The 20,695-nt window shown below is 38.8% G+C and overlaps 1 protein-coding gene across 2 annotated transcripts in view; it reads right to left on the bottom strand.

The window, feature by feature from the left end:
* The window catches only part of BMP2K (BMP2 inducible kinase), a 122,284-nt gene that overhangs the window by 29,324 nt on the left and 72,265 nt on the right, over positions 1-20,695 (bottom strand). For both annotated transcript variants that reach the window (XM_018049628.1, XM_018049629.1), the window contains exons 8-12: positions 16,060-16,163; positions 13,165-13,244; positions 8,912-9,072; positions 1,278-1,462; positions 84-182 (exon numbers count right to left, since the gene is read on the bottom strand). In XM_018049628.1, the coding sequence (XP_017905117.1) occupies positions 84-182; positions 1,278-1,462; positions 8,912-9,072; positions 13,165-13,244; positions 16,060-16,163 (629 nt within the window). The remainder of the gene's footprint in view (positions 1-83; positions 183-1,277; positions 1,463-8,911; positions 9,073-13,164; positions 13,245-16,059; positions 16,164-20,695) is intronic.

Genomic DNA, 20,695 nt, shown 5'->3' with positions numbered 1-20,695 from the left:
CTAGAAAATACTATTCACACTGTGAATTCCAACACTGGAGTGTATACTCCAAAAGCAACCTCTAAAAGTTATGTAACACTTACCATTGCAGGATACTGTGATGCAGGAGGTTGTGGCTGATACACCGAATGCATTAACAACTGCTGCTGAAGCATCTGTTGCTGCTGCACTGCATGCTGATACTACAATTTGAAAAACAAATTCAATAATATTACTCATGCCATTTTTGTCCCATAGCCTTTTATTTTGAAGTATTGATCCTACCATAACAATGACTTGGGTACTCAACAGTCAAACACTAATGTGAAATACCTATAATCAGTAAGTGACTGGAACTTACATCTGCTTATTGGAACTGGTTTCAAAATAATCAATGCAACATAATAGATTCAACTAAAAGCAATTTCCAGCACAGTTTAAGGATGTCTGGAAGAAACCTAAACCCATTTACCAGTTGATGAAGACCCTGAAGTGATTTGTCTGCAGGAATTATAACAGTAAATTCCCACTCCTCTGTCTCCCCTTCAATGATATCTTCTGGCCATCCAATGGCACCCCTATTTAACGCCTCTTCACTCTGGGTCTATCAGTCAAGAGCAGACCACGAGTGCACCCATAAGAAGTGTCATGCATATAACTGGCTCAAAAATATTTCAGGAAATGATGGAAGGATGATAACAACAGCCATTAAATTTAAAATAGTTTAGTAACACTAGAAATCTGCAGATTCTGATGAGGCAAAGAACAAAACAGAAGTTAAGGCCATTTTTTTCTATGTCCCTTCTAAATGCTGACCCCCATACACCTACACACATACGTAACACACACTTAACCCAAAACAGGCAAAAAAAAAAAAACATAAAAATAAGAACAAGAACCCAAGACAATGCTACCTCTGAAAGCCTAATATCACCTTTTCAACAACCTTATTAGTCTGTATATATATGAACTCAAAATGCAACTCAAAAGATACTACTCATCATAAACTGCAGTACTTATTTCTGGTGCCAAATGACTGGGTGAACATTCTTTGCTTCATAAAGCCACAATGCAGCCTATTTCCACAGAGCATTCTTAAGTATCTCACAGAATGCAAATAAAATGCATTTTCTTTAATAAGCAGCAAACTGAGCAAACTGCTTACTTCAGTCCACTGTTCAACGTACCCATGACTCAAAAGGGAATTCACTGTTATTTACAATTGGCATGAATTTCACAGCTGTAGAAGCTATATATAAAAGATACAGACACTTCTGTATCTCAAGTAACACAATCACCTGCTGCATATAAGCATCCTGAAGGAGCTGCTGCTGCTGGTGAGGATGACGCTGCTGCAGATGAAGCTGCTGCAGTCTCCAGTCTCCCTGCTGTAGCTGCTGAAGGACTCGATGCTGCTGTGGAGGCTGCTGAGTGGGCCCCTGACCCAGTAAAATCTCGGGGCCATTTCCAGGTTTCAGTGGTCCTAAAAGAGGTTTTCAAAGACGTATATGAACATAATCATGATTTCAAGGGGATAGGACGGATAGGAAAATTGGAACTGAAATATATACACTGTTACATATAACACAGATAACTAAGGAGAACCTACTGTAGAGCACAGGGAACTCAGCCCAATGTTCTGTGGTGACTAAATGAGAAGGAGTCCAAAAAAGGGGTGATACATGTATAGGTAGAGCTGAGTCGCTCTGGTGCACAGCAGAAACTAATACAACACTGCAAGGCAAATAGACTCCATTTCATGGAGTAAAAATTAAAAATACTCATGATTTCAATAAAATGGTTGGATTTCAAAACACTCATTTCAGTAGTCATTAACAAAGGCATTATATCCTTATTTTATAGAAACTTCCATATGAATGTAGTCTATATGGATTATTTACTATAGCAAAAGTATTCATGAAAGTTACTTTTGACAGTTACAACTCATGAACAAGTCACTATCTTAGAAACACGTCATTTTCCGCTCTCTCTCTCCATGGACACACCAGCCAGGCGAGTATGAAATGTTCCACATTTCTCAATTGTATGATGAGTCTGAGTCTGCATCCTGAGTCTGCATGTTTGCTGATAGGATTCTCTAACCAAAATGACAGTTTCCACGCACTGCAACTGTTGCTATCCTTTAAAATTTATCTCAAATCTCTCCTCCTTGTTCTTTCATCTAAAGCTTCCACTTGGTTTTATAACATTTATCTCAGCATTGCACACATTAACTGTTTACATGGCTATTTCCTAACTAGTATCCCTGAGAGATGGGGTGAAGACTTATTATTTATTTTAGCACCCCAAAGAACTTTTTATATAAGATATTCAAAATTAAATGCTACTGTAGAAAAATCTACTAACACTGGCTCCTAAACAGGCATTTATTTATAAGCTTTATAAACTGTACCACAGGAAAATCCTACAAATAAACTTTAGAAATAACAAAAGAGGATGAAATACACAACTTAAAAAGAGAAAATGACAATAATTTCTATATTCTCTTCCAACAAGTTACTGTAAATTCAAATGTGACTAATCCTAAGGGGGAAAAGGAGGGAGCATGCAAGGAGAAAGAGGACTCTTTCTCATCAATGTTAATGTCTTCAAACCGCCACAGGTCTTAAATACAGCATCTCTATGAAGACAGTTTTATGACCATTTCTAACTCTTCCAAAGCAAAGTTATGACCAACCTAGATAGCATATTAAAAAGCAGAGACATTACTTTGCCGACTAAGGTCCGTCTAGTCAAGGCTATGGTTTTCCCTGTGGTCATGTATGGATGTGAGAGTTGGACTGTGAAGAAAGCTGAGCACCGAAGAATTGATGCTTTTGAACTGTGTGGTTGGAGAAGACTCTTGAGAGTCCCTTGGACTGCAAGGAGATCCAACCAGTCCATCCTAAAGGAGATCAGTCCCGGGTGTTCATTGGAAGAACTGATGTTGAAGCTGAAACTCCAATACTTTGGTCACCTGATGCAAAGAGCTGACTCATTTGAAAAGACCCTGATACTGGGAAAGATTGAAGGCAGGAGGAGAAGGGGACGACAGAGGATTAGATGGTTGGATGGCATCACCAACTCAATGGACATGGGTTTGGGTGGACTCCAGGAGTTGGTGATGGACAGGGAGGCCTGGTGTGCTGCGGTTCATGGTGTCTCAAAGAGTCAGACACAACTGAGTGACTGAACTGAAATGAACTGAACTCTTCAAATTATAAGAAAATGCATGTTTCTTTTAATTATTCTTGAAAATGTTTATAAAACACAAGGAATCTGTATGCACGTTTGCCACTTGATGCAAAGAGCCGACTCATTAGAAAAGACCCTGATGCTGGGAAAGACTGAAGGCAGGAGAACGGGACAACAGAGGACAAGATAGTTGGTTGGCATCACCGACCCAATGGACATGGGTTTGGGCAAGCTCTGGGAGACGGTGAAGGACAGGGAAGCCTGGGGTGCTGCAGTCCACGGGGTCCCAAGGAGTTGGACATGACTGAGCAACAACTCTTAAAATTATAACAATATGCATGTTCCTTTTAAATTATTCTTGAAAGTGTTTATAAAAATACAAGGAAGCTCTATGCACTATGCATACAGATTTACGCATAGCTCTCCAAAGTTTATTGTTGTTGTTACTGAATCTCTAAGTCATGTCCTACTCTTCTGTGAGCCCATGGACTGTGGCTGGCCAGGATCCTCTGTCCATGGGATTTCCCAAGCAAGAATACTGGAGTGGGTTGCCATTTCCTCCTCCAGGGGATCTTCCCAATCCTGGAATCAAACCCATGTCTCCGGTATTGGCAGGCAGATTCTTTACCACTGAGCCACCTGGGAGGCCCCCCCCCCCCCAAAGCATATTGATTTTAAGAAAAATCAAGCTGTAGAGAACTGTATCGAGTATGAATGCATTTGTATTTAACCCAACATGAATTATTTATATCTGTGTTTATACATGCAAAAACATAAAAAGGACTGGGAGGAGGTACACCAAACTGTTGCTAGTCTACTACAGGAAGAAAAAGAATGGAGATATCTACAGTGTTCTGAATATTACTTCTTTGTATGAATATTTTTTAAAATTTTATTCATGTGTTACTTTTATGTAAGATTTAATGGGAAAAGAAATCTTCAGAGATGTATGCATATGGGGGGAGAGGTTTTCTTCCCCAACTTAATCTGGAAGCATGTAAGGAGGAGAAGTACTGCCCCTGACATGGGGAGGCAGGCCTGACACCCCTGCATGGAGGATTCTCCTGATAAATGTGAACAGTTTTACAGAACACCAGCATCAGACAAGGCCAACCTATGACCGTGATGGATCATGACAAGTCCACTCCATAATCATGTCTCAACACTGGCAAAATCAGGAACACTGTCCAAACCACAAAAATGACCAAACTTCCCTCAATCCTGGCCAATATGACTGAATGCTGCTTCATTTCCAAATGAGGCTTTTCCATCTCTCCTTCTACATAATGATAATATACCCCTCAGTTCAGTTCAGTTCAGTTCAGTTCAGTTGCTCAGTCATGTCCGACTCTTCGCGACCCCATGAATCGCAGCACGCCAGGCCTCCCTGTCCATCACCATCTCCCGGAGTTCACTCAGACTCATGTCCGTCGAGTCCGTGATGCCATCCAGCCATCTCATCCTCGGTCGTCCCCTTCTCCTCCTGCCCCCAATCCCTCCCAGCACCAGAGTCTTTTCCAATGAGTCAACTCTTCGCATGAGATGGCCAAAGTACTAGAGTTTCAGCTTTAGCATCATTCCTTCCGAAGAAATCCCAGGGTTGATCTCCTTCAGAATGGACTGGTTGGATCTCCTTGCAGTCCAAGGGACTCTCAAGAGTCTTCTCCAACACCACACTTCAAAAGCATCAATTCTTCGGCGCTCAGCCTTCTCCACAGTCAAACTCTCACATCCAATACATGACCACAGGAAAAACCATAGCCTTGACTAGACGGACCTTACTTGGCAAAGTAATGTCTCTGCTTTTGAATATACTAACTATATTGGTCATAACTTTTCTACTAAGAAGTAAGTGTCTTAATTTCATGGCTGCAGTCACCATCTGCAGTGATTTTGGAGCCCAAAACAACCAAATTCTAACACTGTTTCCACTGTTTCCCCATCTATTTCCCGTGAAGTGATGGGACCGGATGCCATGATCTTCGTTTTCTAAATGTTGAGCTTTAAGCCAACTTTTTCACTCTCCTCTTTCACTTTCATCAAGAGGCTTTTTAGCTCCTCTTCACTTTCTGCCATAAGGGTGGTATCATCTGCATATCTGAGGTTATTGATATTTCTTCCAGCAATCTTGATTCCAGCTTGTGTTTCTCCCAACCCAGCGTTTCTCACGATGTACTCTGCATATAAGTTAAACAAGCAGGGTGACAATATCCAGCCTTGACGTACTCCTTTTCCTATTTGGAACCAGTCTGTTGTTCCATGTCCAGTTCTAACTGTTGCTTCCTGACCTGCATACAGATTTCTCAAGAGGTAGGTCAAGTGGTCTGGTATTCCCATCTCTTTCAGAATTTTCCACAGTTTATTGTGATCCACACAGTCAAAGGCTTTGGCAAAGTCAATAAAGCAGAAATAGAAGTTTTTCTGGAACTCTCTCGCTTTTTCCATGATCCAGCGGATGTTGGCAATTTGATCTCTGGTTCCTCTGCCTTTTCTAAAACCAGCTTGAACATCAGGGAGTTTGCAGTTCACATATTGCTGAAGCCTGGCTTGGAGAATTTTGAGCATTACTTTACTAGCAAGTGAGATGAGTGCAATTGTGCGGTAGTTTGAGCATTCTTTGGCATTGCCTTTCTTTGGAATTGGAATGAAAACGGACCTTTTCCAGGCCTGTGGCCACTGCTGAGTTTTCCAAATTTGCTGACATATTGAGTGCACCACTTTCATAGCATCATCTTTCAGGATTTGAAACAGCTCAACTGGAATTCCATCACCTCCACTAGCTTTGTTCATAGTGATGCTTTCTAAGGCCCACTTGACTTCACATTCCAGGATGTCTGGCTCTAGATTAGTGATCACATCATCATGATTATCTGGGTCGTGAAGATACTTTTTTGTATAGTTCTTCCGTGTATTCTTGCCACCTCTTCTTAATACCTTCTGCTTCTGTTAGGTCCAGACCATTTCTGTCCTTTATCGAGCCCATCTTTGCATGAAATGTTCCCTTGAGAGGTCTGACAGAATGTGGTCCACTGGAGAAGGGAATGGCAAGCCACTTCAGTATTCTTGCCTTGAGAACCCCATGAACAGTAGGAAAAGGCAAAATTATAGGATACCAAAAGAGGAACTCCCCAGGTCATTAGGTGCCCAATATGCTACTGGAGATCAGTGCAGAAATAACTCCAGAAAGAATGAAAGGATGGAGCCAAAGCAAAAACAATACCCAGTTGTGGATGTGACTGGTGATAGAAGCAAGATCCGATGCTGTAAAGAGCAATATTGCATAGGAACCTGGAATGTCAGGTCCATGAATCAAGGCAAATTGGAAGTGGTCAAACAAGAGATGGCAAAGGTGAACATCGACATTCTAGGAATCAGCGAACTAAAATGGACTGGAATGGGTGAATTTAACTTAGATGACCACTATGTCTACTACTGTGGGCAGGAATCCCTCAGAAGAAATGGAGTAGCCATCATGGTCAACAAGAGTCTGAAATGCAGTACTTGGATGCATTCTCAAAAACGACAGAATGATCTCTGTTCGTCTCCAAGGCAAACCATTCAATATCACAGTTATCTAAGTCTATGTCCAACCAGTAACGCTGAAGAAACTGAAGTTGAACAGTTTTATGAAGACCTACAAGATCTTTTAGAAGTAACACCCAAAAAAGATGTCCTTTTCATTATAGGGGACTGGAATGCAAAAGTAGGAAGTCAAGAAACACCTGGAGTAACAGGCAAATTTGGCCTTGGAATGCGGAATGAAGCAGGGCAAAGACTAATAGAGTTTTGCCAAGAAAATGCACTGGTCATAGCAAACACCCTCTTCCAACAACACAGGAGAAGACTCTGCACATGGACATCACCAGATGGTCAACACCGAAATCAGACTGATTGTATTCTTTGCAGCGAAAGATGGAGAAGCTCTATACAGTCAACAAAAATAAGACCAGGAGCTGACTGTGGCTCAGATCATGAACTCCTTATTGCCAAATTCAGACTGAAATTGAAGAAAGTAGGGAAAACCACTAGACCATTCAGGTATGACCTCAATCAAATCCCTTATGATTATACAGTGGAAGTGAGAAATAGATTTAAGGGTCTAGATCTGATGGATAGAGTTCCTGATGAACTATGGAATGAGATTCGTGACACTGTACAGGAGACTCAAGACCATCCCCACGGAAAAGAAATGCAAAAAAGCAAAATGGCTGTCTGGGAAGGCCTTACAAATAGCTGTGAAAAGAAGAGAGGCGAAAAGCAAAGGAGAAAAGGAAAGATATAAGCATCTGAACGCAGAGTTCCAAAGAACAGCAAGAAGAGATAAGAATGCCTTCTTCAGTGATCAATGCAAAGAAATAGAGGAAAACAACAGAATGGGAAAGACTAGAGATCTCTTCAAGAAAATTAGAGATACCAAGGGAACATTTCATGCAATATACCCCTACCTCCCCCAAATTACCAAAAACAAGCCCAAACCCTTCCATAAGTCTTTTCAGACACCTTCTTACTGAGATACTCCCAACAGATTTCCAGGGTATCTGAGTAATAAACAAAATTTATTCAAATGTAAGTGTGTTCCTAGTGGTCTCTGGCTGAAGGGCTGAAATAAATGATAGGTAGGACTAACAGCATTCCCAACCCAGAAAGCTATAAAAAGGGAAATTAACATTGAATGCTTACTATGAAACAGAATTTTCAAAGATACAATACACCTTGTTATTTACTCTTTAAAACAGAATAACTGTTTTCCCATTTTACAGAAGAGACAACAGTGAGGCTAAGAAATGGTAAAATGGGAATTAGACATAAAGACTTTGTATTTCCCTAATTTCCCTTTTATTCCTCCGTCGGGTATACCTGATCACCACAGGCATATGTTACATCAGATAATATACTGTCTTCTTGAGCATATATTTTACTTAATAGTACTAATAATAGTTAATAGTGAACATTTCTGAAGGGCCTATTATGAGGCAGGCATTACAGTGAGCAGTCATTTAATCTTCACAGCAATCCTATACTTTCATAATACACATTACTAAAAAACAGAAGATATAGGACTGAAATTGAGGTTCATGAGACTCCACACGTGGGTTTTTATCCACCCTGTGGGAGTGCTCAGTTGCTTAGTCATGCTCGACTCTGCAACCTCATGGACGGCAGCCTTTCAGGCTCCTCTGTCCGTGGAATTTCCAGGCAAGGATACTACAGTGGGCTGCCCTTTCCTACTGCAGCAGACCTTCCCAACCCAGGGAGTGAATCCGCATCTTCCGCCTCTCCTGCACTGGCAAGCAGTTTCTCCACCACTGCGCCACCTGGGAGGCCCGTTCAGAGTATCCTCATTTAAAACATACTGGTTGAAAACAATTTTACACAAATGCTTTGTAAGGCTGGAGTTTCAAATTCTTCCTTTCCAATACAATACAGAATTTTCTATACTCTTGAACTTTAGTCTCAACTTCCAACCCTACTAGTTGATGATAACTCTAGGGATGAGCAAGTTGTGAGCTTTTTGTACCATACTTTTATACTGCCAGTAACTTACCACTGCTGAGAACTTTAGGAAAATAACTAACTGAGCTTATTACACATTAGTAGCTTTATCTTCCTTAAAGTACTATGTAGTATACCTGCTTCACAATAAGTCTGCCAATAATTTACACTGCTAGGTAACCAAGCCATAAAAGGTTTATGTAAATCAACTATAAAGGGGACGAGGATGGCAGGGCTGTATTACCTTTTGGCCTGTGATTACCGAATTCACCCGGAGCAGGGACTTTAACAGGTGTTGCTGAACTCTGAATGCTCAGCACACTGGGAGTGGCAGTAGTGGAATTGGCCTTTGGTCTTTGCCTTGGTGCAATTGAGGTTTCTGTTGGTCCAATGGTGTCTGTTATTCTACAACAGAAGAAGACATGTCATTCCAAATACTGGGGTTATTTCTAATTTACTATTTGTTCTATGAAGCATCTATTTCAGCAGATGCATATTTATTATTGTTGATGATCATGTTAGTCCTCTTGGCTTCTTCCTAAGTCTCATTATCAAGTATTAAATGTTAATAAAGATAAGGAAGTAAATGAAATAAAATGAACCAACTTCCTCAAACCGGATTGCTTCCACTCATAGTCTGCCACTGAAGCTGGCAGAAAAAAGAGTATAGGATTGCTCTTAAGGAGATAAAATAAACACACAGAAGCCTTCTCAGTAAGGTTTTAGACAAAAATGAGAGCCAACTTCCTAAACCAGTCAGAAAAATAAAAATAAACAACAAATAACAGTCTTCCTTAGCTTGGACTCAGCCTGAGAAAGAAAGAATATGTCATAGGGCACATAAAACAAAAGAAGCCAAAGCTTTTAACAGGTGGAGCTACCGGCTCACCTTCATCTTTCTGAATCTTTTTCATTGCTTGACTTAAAACACTGATTGGAAATTATATAAATGTTTTCACACTAGGACCTAGTTTAGGTCACAGATGTGAAGTGGTCAAATGGAAATCAGGAGACACTAAATATGATCTGAGAAGACACTTCTCTTCCAAAAAAAGCCACAAAAAATGTTTAACTTACATAGTTATCAACTCTGCTTTTTATAAATTCAATACAAAAACTCATACTTTTTAATAGGTCTAAGTTCACTTTTCAAAAGGACTGCGATAAAATCTCTTTACCAAGTTCCCTTAGCACATTTTCAAATGACCTGACACTTACAATTTTTGCATATGTATGATTCATCAAGTAGACATCTGCGGCACGTAGAGAAAGTCCTGTCTACCTTGACAGACCTATACATCTGTCTACTGCACAGATTTGTAGTTCTCTCCTCTATACGTAGACACCACAAGAGGGAGCCCTGTCAACAACTATCTTCTCAGAAAGAAAGGAAGTGAAACTGAATAGAAAGACTTTGGAAAATCATAGAAATACACTGCATACGGGCAGTTTTCTGAAAATAGTATTTATGTTTTAGATGGAATGCAGATGATACAATGAAAACTGAACTAAATTTAAGGCAATAAAAGATCCTATGTGCATCTAACCAATTATCTCATTTAATCTAAACAAGTATTTATTGAGTTCAGATTATGGATGTGGCACTAAAGCCCACACTATACTCTCTAAACTCAAGCAATCTGGTGGAAATATTATACACAGTCTTTCCATTTGTCTAACCATTCTTTATTCAGGGGTAGTATAGGCAAAGCCTCATCCTGCCTTGTTCTTATTTTATTATAAATCACTCCACAGAGGATTCACAACACACACAAGAACAGCAAACGTCTAAAAACCACATCGAAAAGCTGTGCAGACTTCCCTGGTGGCTCAATTGTTGAGTCTAGCGTTTCCTAATTTATTTCCCTAATGCACCAATATCTATTATATAATCACTGTTACTGATACCCTGCAAACATGACAGTACCCAGTCTTCAAAGAATTTACAGCCTACCTGGGAAGATATGGCACATGTTCAGGAAAATAAAACACAGAAAAAATAATTAGCACTAACACTAGTAATGTCAAGAGTTTGACAGAGGGGTTATTCTACCTTTAACCTAACTTGGCTAGAGAAGGCTCAGGTGAGAACTGGAGGTACAAAAATAAATATGACCTCATCAGAGAGTAAAAGACATCAAGCAGCCTGTGAAAAAAATGGGAAGAAAATGCCTGGATGAATTAGGCAAAGAGAAAATACAAATTTAACTGAAATGAAAAACTGAGTAATTACTGGTATCAACACTGCTATACAACCTCATTTGCACTACTGTAGCTGACACAGAGCTACAGTAGTAGCTTTTTTTGTTTTGCTTTCTTTTCTTTCCGCTCACTAACCTGAACAATCTTCCTAAAATATAAACTCTCTCTTCTCTTAAAATCCTTCAGTGTTTCTGTCTGCCAGGACAGTGATTCTCAACCCTGCCATCTTGAAGATACAAATCATGTAAGTTTCACATGTTTAACATTCCCAAGAGCAGATGCAAATTTGGAGGGATGGAAAGGAACTTTTAAGAAGTAAAACAAAAAGTTCACAGATTGAAGGTAGGGCAGGTAGATAATATACATAAAAGTTTTAAAACATGTAAATGATACTGGCTATTTAAAGACTCCCCTTCTCCCCCTCATTGGAAATATACCTTTCACATGGAAAAAAAGATTAATTTTTTACCATTTATAATTTTTACTGATACTATCAATAAAAAGTAAATTTATATTGTTGACCAGTAAGGATCAATGAACCCTATTATTTAATATACATAATATATAGTTTAACATACTATGAATAGCACTGTGAATTTCTGTTAACTATTTCATTTGTTTGTAAGTATATAGCTATAGCTTGTGTCATGGTGAAAAGACAAAGCATTATTTTTCAGTTGACTCATGCTTTTTAAAAAATTTATACTTACTTAAAGATTTAATCATTGACAAAATAATTATTTTAAAAGACAACAATAAAACTAGCTGACAAGCCTGACAATAATTCATAATGACCATTCAACTGTAACAGCAGCTGTTAACTCCAGCTATATCATGAGGAAGACAGTCAGTCATACTGGATCCCTGCAAGTTAGATGTAACTTTACTCCTCTGTCTCTTACTCAAGAGTATTTTAAATTCAAATGAATGAAGATAATAGTTTTAGAGTGATGCTATATCTTTTTTAAAAATTAAGTCATTCCCAATTGATATTTCAACAAGTTACAAATAGCAGATTATTTCTAACACATCTCACAACCAAGTTCCAAATAGCAAACTGACTACAAGGTTCACCTGCCTAAAGGCCAAAATCCAAATTTCTCAGCATGACACAGAATAAAGTTGCTCATGACTGACATTCACCTGCCGCCTCAGCTTCATTTCCCACCTCCTGCAGATGTGCCCTTATTATGCTCCAGTCTTGCAGCTTCACAAAGGCTGTTCTCACCTGAAAGGTCTGCCTGTCATAGCTTCCTACCCATTACTCCAAGTGACTAGAGTATTCATCCTTCAGGAAAGAGCTCAGCAACTCCCACCCCCAGGGAAAGGATTCCCCCTGTGCTCCTGCCCTCTGTGCCCAGTCTTCCCCTTCCTCCACTCTCAGCTGCCTGATCACTGCAAGTTGTAACTGTTCACTGGTGTATCATCACTTGAATATGAACTCCTTAGACATACACTGCTTCTTTTTCTTTGTGTTCTCCATGTCTATATCCTGCATATAACAAGTGTGTGACAAATGGTTTTATGTATTTCATGTCAAAATACTTTGCATAAGTGAAATATAATACAAAAATCAGCTGTGATTGAGAAATCTCCCCAAACATAAAACTATACCTGTCTGATAATCTAAAATACAATCCTGTCTACTCACTTTTAAACTCAAAAAAAAAGCATGAGGAGAAAAAGTTGTCATTAATTCAACCATTACGCAAATTTAGGCCTTAACCTACATAATCTGGATCAAACACTAATGTAGTGAATAACTATAAAATTATTTAAAACACTGTAATATTCCACGGGTTTCAAAGAGTCAGACACGACTGAGAGACTGAACAACAACAAATAGTCCTCTACTGGTCTTAAAAATGTTGCCACTGTAACTATTCATTGTAAATTACATACAGCTCTTCTTTTCATAAATCAATAAAAGGTCATTACAAATAAAATAAAACATAACATTTCATAAATTAGTTGTCATGTGATGAAATAACGACAAGTCCCACCTATAAGATGACCCAACGTAACATCACCAGTTACACAATCACTTCATGAAGGTGGAGAGGGAGCAGTTCAAGCACGACTACTGTCGAACCCTGTTATCTCATACAAAAAAGCTTATTTTGAACTTGCTGTCTCAACATCATACTACATGCAGTAAGGAATACAGTATTTTTTGTGGGTAAAGATGCTATTTAATCAATGACATCTGCTAGGATTAAAAATGAGTACTGTTCCCCCCACCTTTTTTTTTTTTTTAATAAATGCCTTTTCAAATTTCAGCATAGCTTTGCCTACCTGGCTTTTATTTGGCTTTTCCTAGAAGCTGCTTCACTAGCAGTCATCGGTTCAGGAAGAGTTGAAGGAATAGGAGAATTCTTGGAAGAAAAAAAGAAAACTTTTCATTTTAATTTTCATTTCAACTGTAGAAAGTTTTATTGAAACACTACAAATATATTCGTAAACTTTAAGAGCACTGTCTGTGAGAAACTATTTCTTCACATCTTCATTTTGTACAAGTTGACACATATTTGCCCAATCTAATGCACAAATATCACTATATGTTACACACAAGAGCCACTTTCTTATTTGTGTTCCAGAGAAACCCTTGGAAAATAAACAGAACAATATTATTATATATATATATATTATACCCACTTTACAAATGGGTAAATCTGGGGTATAAAGGATCACACAATGACTACTTCACACACTGGAAAAGAGCAAACACCAAGTACATGAATGAAGTGTTGTTTTACAGACTGGAGGTAATTTTCATGACATTGTTTGTCAAGTCCAGGAAACAAGAGCAGAGGCTTCACTGATTTGCTTCTGCTCTCTAGTGTTCAGTTTACAATAATTACTCAAAAAAATTCACAAAGTATTCAATAAATGTTTGCAGAGTGACAAGCTAAAAATCCAGGCAAATGTTAAATAAAATTCATTACTAGAATGTGCGCAATGACTTTCAGCTTCAACCGAGAATATATTACACTGACGTAACAAGAACTTCAAAAATTGAAAAGGAAAGGCACCAAATTCCTTCTTTTTTCTTAGGGGAGTGGATTAAGTTATACACAAAGGAAACCTATAAGAAAAAGTCAGGCCACTCAAGGTGAAAACAGCTTAAATTCAGTGTTTGATTCTAGACCTTGATTCAAGTTAGCAGACTTGCCACGTACTATTAATCCAATATAGTTAAGTACAGGGTGCAGGCAACAGATGCAATTCAAAGCCTTCTGATGGTGTCAGCTATAATACAGCTTCCTTGAACGATACACTGGGTTTTACAGTTATTATTTCTAGGATCCTCATAATTATCATCCTTGTTTTACAGAAAAAGTAACAAACGTTAAGCAACTTCCCAAAATATACAAAACCAGTACCGAGCCCAGTTCAGTTCAGTTCCTCAGTTGTGTCTGACTCTTGGTGATCCCATGGACCGCAGCTCGCCAGGCCTCCCTGTCCATCGCCAGCTCCTGGAACTTGCTCAAACTCCAGTCCATCGAGTCGGTGATGCCATCCAGTCATCTCATCCTCTGCCATCCCCTTCTCCTCCTGCCTTCAATCTTGCCCAGCATCAGGGTCTTTTCCAATGAGTCAGCTCTTCGCATGAGGTGGCCGAAGTATCAGAGTTTCAGCTTCAACATCAGTCCTTCCAATGAACACCCACGACTGATCTCCTTTAGGATGGACTGGTTGGATCTCCCTGCAGTCCAAGGGACTCTCAAGAGTCTTCTCCAGCACCACAGTTCAAAAGCATCAATTCTTTGGCACTTGGTTTTCTTTATGGTCCAACTCTTACATCCATACATGACCACTGGAAAAACCATAGCTTTGACTAGACAGACTTTTGTTGGCAAAGTAATGTCTCTGCTTTTTAATATGCTATCTAGCTTGGTCATAGCTTTTCTTTCAACAAGTAAGTATCTTTTAATTTCATGGCTGCAGTCACCATTTGCAGTGATTTTGGAGCCCATGAAAATAGTCTCTCACTGTTTCCATTGTTTCCCCATCTGTTTGCCATGAAGTGATGGGACTGGATACCATTATCTTAGTCTTCTGAATGTTGAGTTTTAAGCCAGCTTTTTCACTCTCCTTTTCACTTTCATCAAGAGGCTCTTTAGTTCCTCTTTGCTTTCTGCCAAAAGGGCGGTGTCATCTGAATATTTGAGGTTACTGATATTTCTGCCAGGAATCTTGATTCCAGTTCGTGCTTCATCCAGCCAGCATTTCACATGATGTACCCTGCATAGAAGTTAAATAAGCAGCGTGACAATATACAGTCTCGATGTACTCCTTTTCCTATTAGGAACCAGTCTGTTGTTCCATGTCCAGTTCTAACTGTTGCTTCTTAACCTGCATACAGGTTTCTCAGGAAGCAGGTCAGGTGATCTGGTATTCCCATCTTCCCATCTCTTTGAGAATTTTTCCACAGTTTGTTGTGATCCACACAGTCAAAGGCTTTGGTGTAGTTAATAAAGCCAAGGTAAATGTTTTTCTGGAAGTCTGATGCTTTTTCTGTGATCCAACAGATATTGGCAATTTGATCTCTGGTTCTTTTGCCTTTTCTAAATCCAGCTTGAACATCTGCAAGTTCACGGTTCACATACTGTTGAAGCCTGGCCTGAAGAATTTTGAGCATTACTTTGCTAGCATGTGGGATGATTGCAATTGTGAGGAAGTTTGAACATTCTTTGGCATTGCCTTTCTTTGGGACTGGAATGAAAACTGACCTTTTCCAGTCCTGTGGACCTGAACCCACTTCTCTGCATTTACAATGCCTATGCTCTGTATACCAAGGGCAACCAAACTTTCTCGGTTTACAGAATACTGAGTACCTCAGCCATTTTTCATGACACCCCCGGCCCCACCATGCTCCCCCAAAATCTAACAGTCCTGCTTTTTCAATAGTTAACTTAATAATAGTCTGTGCTATTTCAGAGATGCCACTGTGATCCCCTCAATGATGTAAAGTGTCCTGCAGTGAGTGCCATCAAGTCTACTGTAGCTCCCCAGAGCACCCCAGCACATATACTTTGTATCTGCAGCTTTGCATCAAAAATACTAATTACAAATATACTGTTAGATCACTTGTCATGAAACAAGTGACTTTGAAAGTATATATACCCACACATGATGAACTTTTAAATTCATATATATTATGATACTTATAATACAAAAACTACTTACATTAATGTTGGAGACTGGACAATCCTTTTTGGCAAATTTAAATGCAAAATATGACACTTGAAATATATCGGGTCTCCGCTCTGGATCTGGTTCAAGCATGAACCCTACAAGAATAAATCAAAATGTTAAGAAGTTTCACTGAACACAGAAGCAATTAGAGGCACATTAAAAAGATACATACTTCCATTCTAAGATTAGTGATGCTTCCAGTAAACTTTGGGAATGTTTATAGAAAATACAAAAATTGTTACTTTATACATTATCTTAAGCTAAAGATAAATGAATCCTAGGACAGGTCGGTACTGAAAGCATGAATTACAAATATGAATATTCTTCTGAGACTCTGACACAAAACAAAAAGTGAGTTTAGTCAACACGGGAATTATTCAAGAAAATTTCTGGGCTATAGTAAGGGTCCTTATTTTCACTATTATCTAAAATAATTTTAACATACCTACTAATATTTTTAGATATCTATTAATTTTTAAGGGCTTCTGAATTATGAAGAGGAAGGCTAAACTGTATGCATTACAATCTATTTAACAAAGTAGTATAGGGAAGTAGTACAGGGTTGGCACTATAGTTTTCTTAAAACACGTTTTCTTCCCACACTGATGACAGCAATATTCATCATAGTTCTGTTTCAATTTCAATATGCTATCCACAACATGTTTAGAAATACAAGCAAAGGTTTATGGTTCTATTTTGAACAGTTTTCACACCAGTCCTACAGCACTGCTTGAAAGGCCTGACCTTTTTTCTAACCAAAATAGCCACTACATTTCTTGAACTACTTGCTAAATTACAATATCACAAGAAGGCCGACATTTATACTCCATCCTATACATGAAAAAACCAGATTTCGTTACAGTATTCTTCATGTTCTAACTCTGCTTCATTGATTAAATTCTTATCGTGTTCAAATCATTTTTAAACCTATTTGCAATGTAAAATTTACAGCATTAATTAGACAATATTCTGAAATTTGCTAACAAAATTATGTTTGGAAATAAAAGTATATAAATAACTACCTGAATATTACAAATCAAAATTAAATCCTCCTTTCAATCATATGTAATATTACAAATCAAAATTAAATCCTTTCAATCGTAAGTAATATCTGAACAAACAATATGTAATACATCTCCGACAGCAGGATAAGTTAACTTGGTTAAAAACATGGTTGTATGGCAAACAACACTAAGCACAAACAATTTATTTGGGAGATTTTGAACTCAGTTTTATTATATTCTGTATGTCACTTGGTTTTATACACTTAAAAAGGCTAACATATACCACTTATAAAGTTGATATTTTATTATCTTATCATCTGTTAGAATGAAATAACCCAAAACATTTAATTCTATTATTTATTAGTTGATATTCAACCTCATTCCAGAAAAGATCTAAAAAATCTACAAGGTTTATTTTATCCTCCAAAACCATATTTTATCTTGATAGCAACACACATTGTTTTAGAAGCAACAACAGTACATGATATAGGAATACATTTATACAGACTTTTATAAATGCTTATCCATGTAATTTGTAAAAATGAAACACATCACAAGAAACTTATAAAATTCATAAATCTAAAACTTTTCTATCCTAACAATTCAGTTTATTTGGCCTTTAAAGTCTTATTTCAATACTAGCTAATTATAAATATTTTCCTATAGAGGACTTGAAGCGGCATACAAAACTGTAATTCTTTTTTAATATATGAGAAAATTAAGACTAATGAAAAAGTAAGGGCTGAAAGGGGAAAAAAAAGAAAAAAGAGGGATAATGTTGTCAGTAAAGAAATTACATGTTTGGTCCTACAAATGCAGGGGCAAAACTGGAAAAATTTAGCCCTCTAGCTGTCAACACAGATAGGGCAACATGATCCATTATATGAATTGCAGTATTCTTAAAAACAAACTAGGTGCTAAGAAAAAGCACCACTTCTAACATTGAAAGCAAAGAGTAAGTTCTCCTTTGAGTCTTTCTAAAGATGGTTCACACTGAGTGAACAATATCCCTAAGAAACTACAATGAGTGACACACAGTCAGGTCTTACACCCGCCTTCGTGCAGACCAGTGACATAACAACAAAATGCGGTTCAGGAGAAGAAATTCTTCAGGAGTAGAGAACAGTGAGGGTACGAAAATACACTTCCCTGGCATGGCATAATCTTGGGAAAGGTTTTTTGAGTGTCTAGAGAGGAATGGGAATCCTTTATATTTCTTTTCTTTTACAGTAGATGAGAAGCATTGAAGAGAAATAAATAAATTTGAGCTTTTATGTTTTCTAACCGTTATCTGTATAGGTAACTCTCTCTCTCTCAAGTTAAGCATAGCACATCTCCTAATGATTAAGTAACCAGGCTGTCGGTGGACTGACATCACCTTACAAGCAAACAAAAAGGACCTCTAACTCCCCTAACTCATGTTTTCATGTGGGAATACCATTTTCTGGAGGCTGTTTAGTTTGTCTGTTGTTGCTGTTTACTTGCCAAGTTGTGTCCAACTCTTTTGCAATCCCCTGGACTATAGCCCACCAGGCTTCTTTGTCCATGGGATTGTCTAAGCAAAAATACTGGAGTAGGTTGCCACTTCCTTCTCCAGGGGATCTTCCTGACCCAGGGATTGAACCCAGGTCACCTGTTTGGCAGGCGATTCTTTACTGTCTGAGCCACTAGAGAAGCCGTCCCTGGTAACAAAAAGGTTGGGGACTGCTGGGTTAATGAATACACACATCTAATTGATCTAAAAGTGAATCAAGTTACTAAGTTTTTTAGAAAAGACAAAGAAGGTAGAATACACCCCTGTCTACCCAACTTAAAATGATCATGTGAGTCACCACAAGACCATTCCCATTAACTTTGCTTCTACTGCAAATATAAAATCAACTTTTAAAAAGTATACATGTATGTGTATATTAGTCTCTCAGTCATGTCTGACTCTCTGTGACAGCAAAGACTGTAGCCTGCCATGCTCCTCTGTCCATGGGATTTCCCAGGCAAGAATACTGGAATTGGTTGCCATTTTCTCCTCCAAGGGATCTTCCTGACCCAGGGACAGAACTTGCATCTCCTGTGTCTTCTTGCATTGACAGATTCTTTACCACTAAGCCACCTGGGAAGCCCCACAGGTGTTGGTAGATTGTGGAAAAAAGGAAACCCCTGTGCAATGTTGGTGGGACTGTAAATTGGTACAGCCACTATGGAAAACAGTACGGAGGTATGTCAAAAAGTTGAAAAAAGAACTATCATATAATCCATCAATCCTGCTTCTGAGTATGTATCTGAAAGAGACAAAAACACTAACTCAAAAAAACTATCTGCACCCCCAAGTTCATTGCAGCATTATTTACAAGAGCCAAGACAAGAAAGCAACTTGTGTCCACCAATGGATGAATGGATATAGAAAATGTGAAGTGTGTGTGTGTTATGTATGTATATGTACCAATGGAATATTATTCAGTCATTAAAAAAGAGAGAAAGTAAGTTTGCCATTTGCAACATGAATAAACATGAGGGTAGCATAATATGCTGGAGAAGGCAATGGCATCCCACTCCAGTACTCTTGCCTGGAGAATCCCATGGATGGAGGAGCCTGGAAGGCTGCAGTCCATGGGGTCGCTGTGGGTTGGACACGACTGAGCGACTTCACTCTCACTTTTCACTTTCATGCATTGGAGAAGGAAGTCTCAACCCACTCCAGTGTTCTTGCCTGGAGAATCCCAGGGACGGAGGAGCCTGGTGGGCTGCCATCTATGGGGTCGCACAGAGTCGGACACGACTGAAGTGACTTAGCAGCAGCAGCAACATAATATGCTAAGTAAAATATGTCAGACAGAACTGTGCTGTGCTTAGTCACTCAGTCGTGTCTGACTCTTTGCAACCCCATGGACAGTAGCCCACCAGGCTGCTCTGTCCATGGGATTCTCCAGGCAAGAATACTGGAGTGGGTTGCCATGCCCTCCTCCAGGGGAATCTTCACAACCCAGGGACTGAACCCAGGTCTCCCACATTGTAGGCGGATTCTCTACCCACTGAGCCACCAGGGAAGTGGGTAGCCTATCCCTTACCCAGAGGATTTTCCTGACCCAGGAATCAAACCAGGGTCTCCTGCATTGCGGGCAGATTCTTTACCAGCTGAGCTACCAGGAAAGCCCAGGTCAGACAGAAGTTCATTATGTGAGTAACATAATGACTTTCTGTATATATGTATTATGAAATGGGTCACCACAGTAGATACAGCAAATATCTATTACCTCACAGAATTAGACATTGTTTTCCTTGGGATGAGAACTCTTTAAGATCTACTGTCTTAGCAACCTTGAAATATACAGTACAAAGTACAGTATTTTTAACTATAGTCACATGCTGTATATTACACCCTCAGGACTTACTTTATAACTCTAAGTTTATACCTTTTGACCACCTTCATCTCTTTTGCCCATCTCTCACCTTTGGCAATCAGCAGACACTGCAAGATCCTCAATAAAATCCTCAGTCCAATTGTGATAAAAACATAAATACTTAACAACAAAACCATGCCACTGATATGGTGATTTATAACAAGGGCTTCAAAGAAAGGTTAAATTTCAATTGGCTAGAACACTCAACAGCCAAAGGAAATTCCTCAA

This window comes from Capra hircus, chromosome 6 (genome assembly GCF_001704415.2).
Source record: "Capra hircus breed San Clemente chromosome 6, ASM170441v1, whole genome shotgun sequence".
NCBI classification, from domain to species: Eukaryota; Metazoa; Chordata; class Mammalia; order Artiodactyla; family Bovidae; genus Capra; species Capra hircus.
This window is presented reverse-complemented; position numbering and strand designations above follow the sequence as displayed.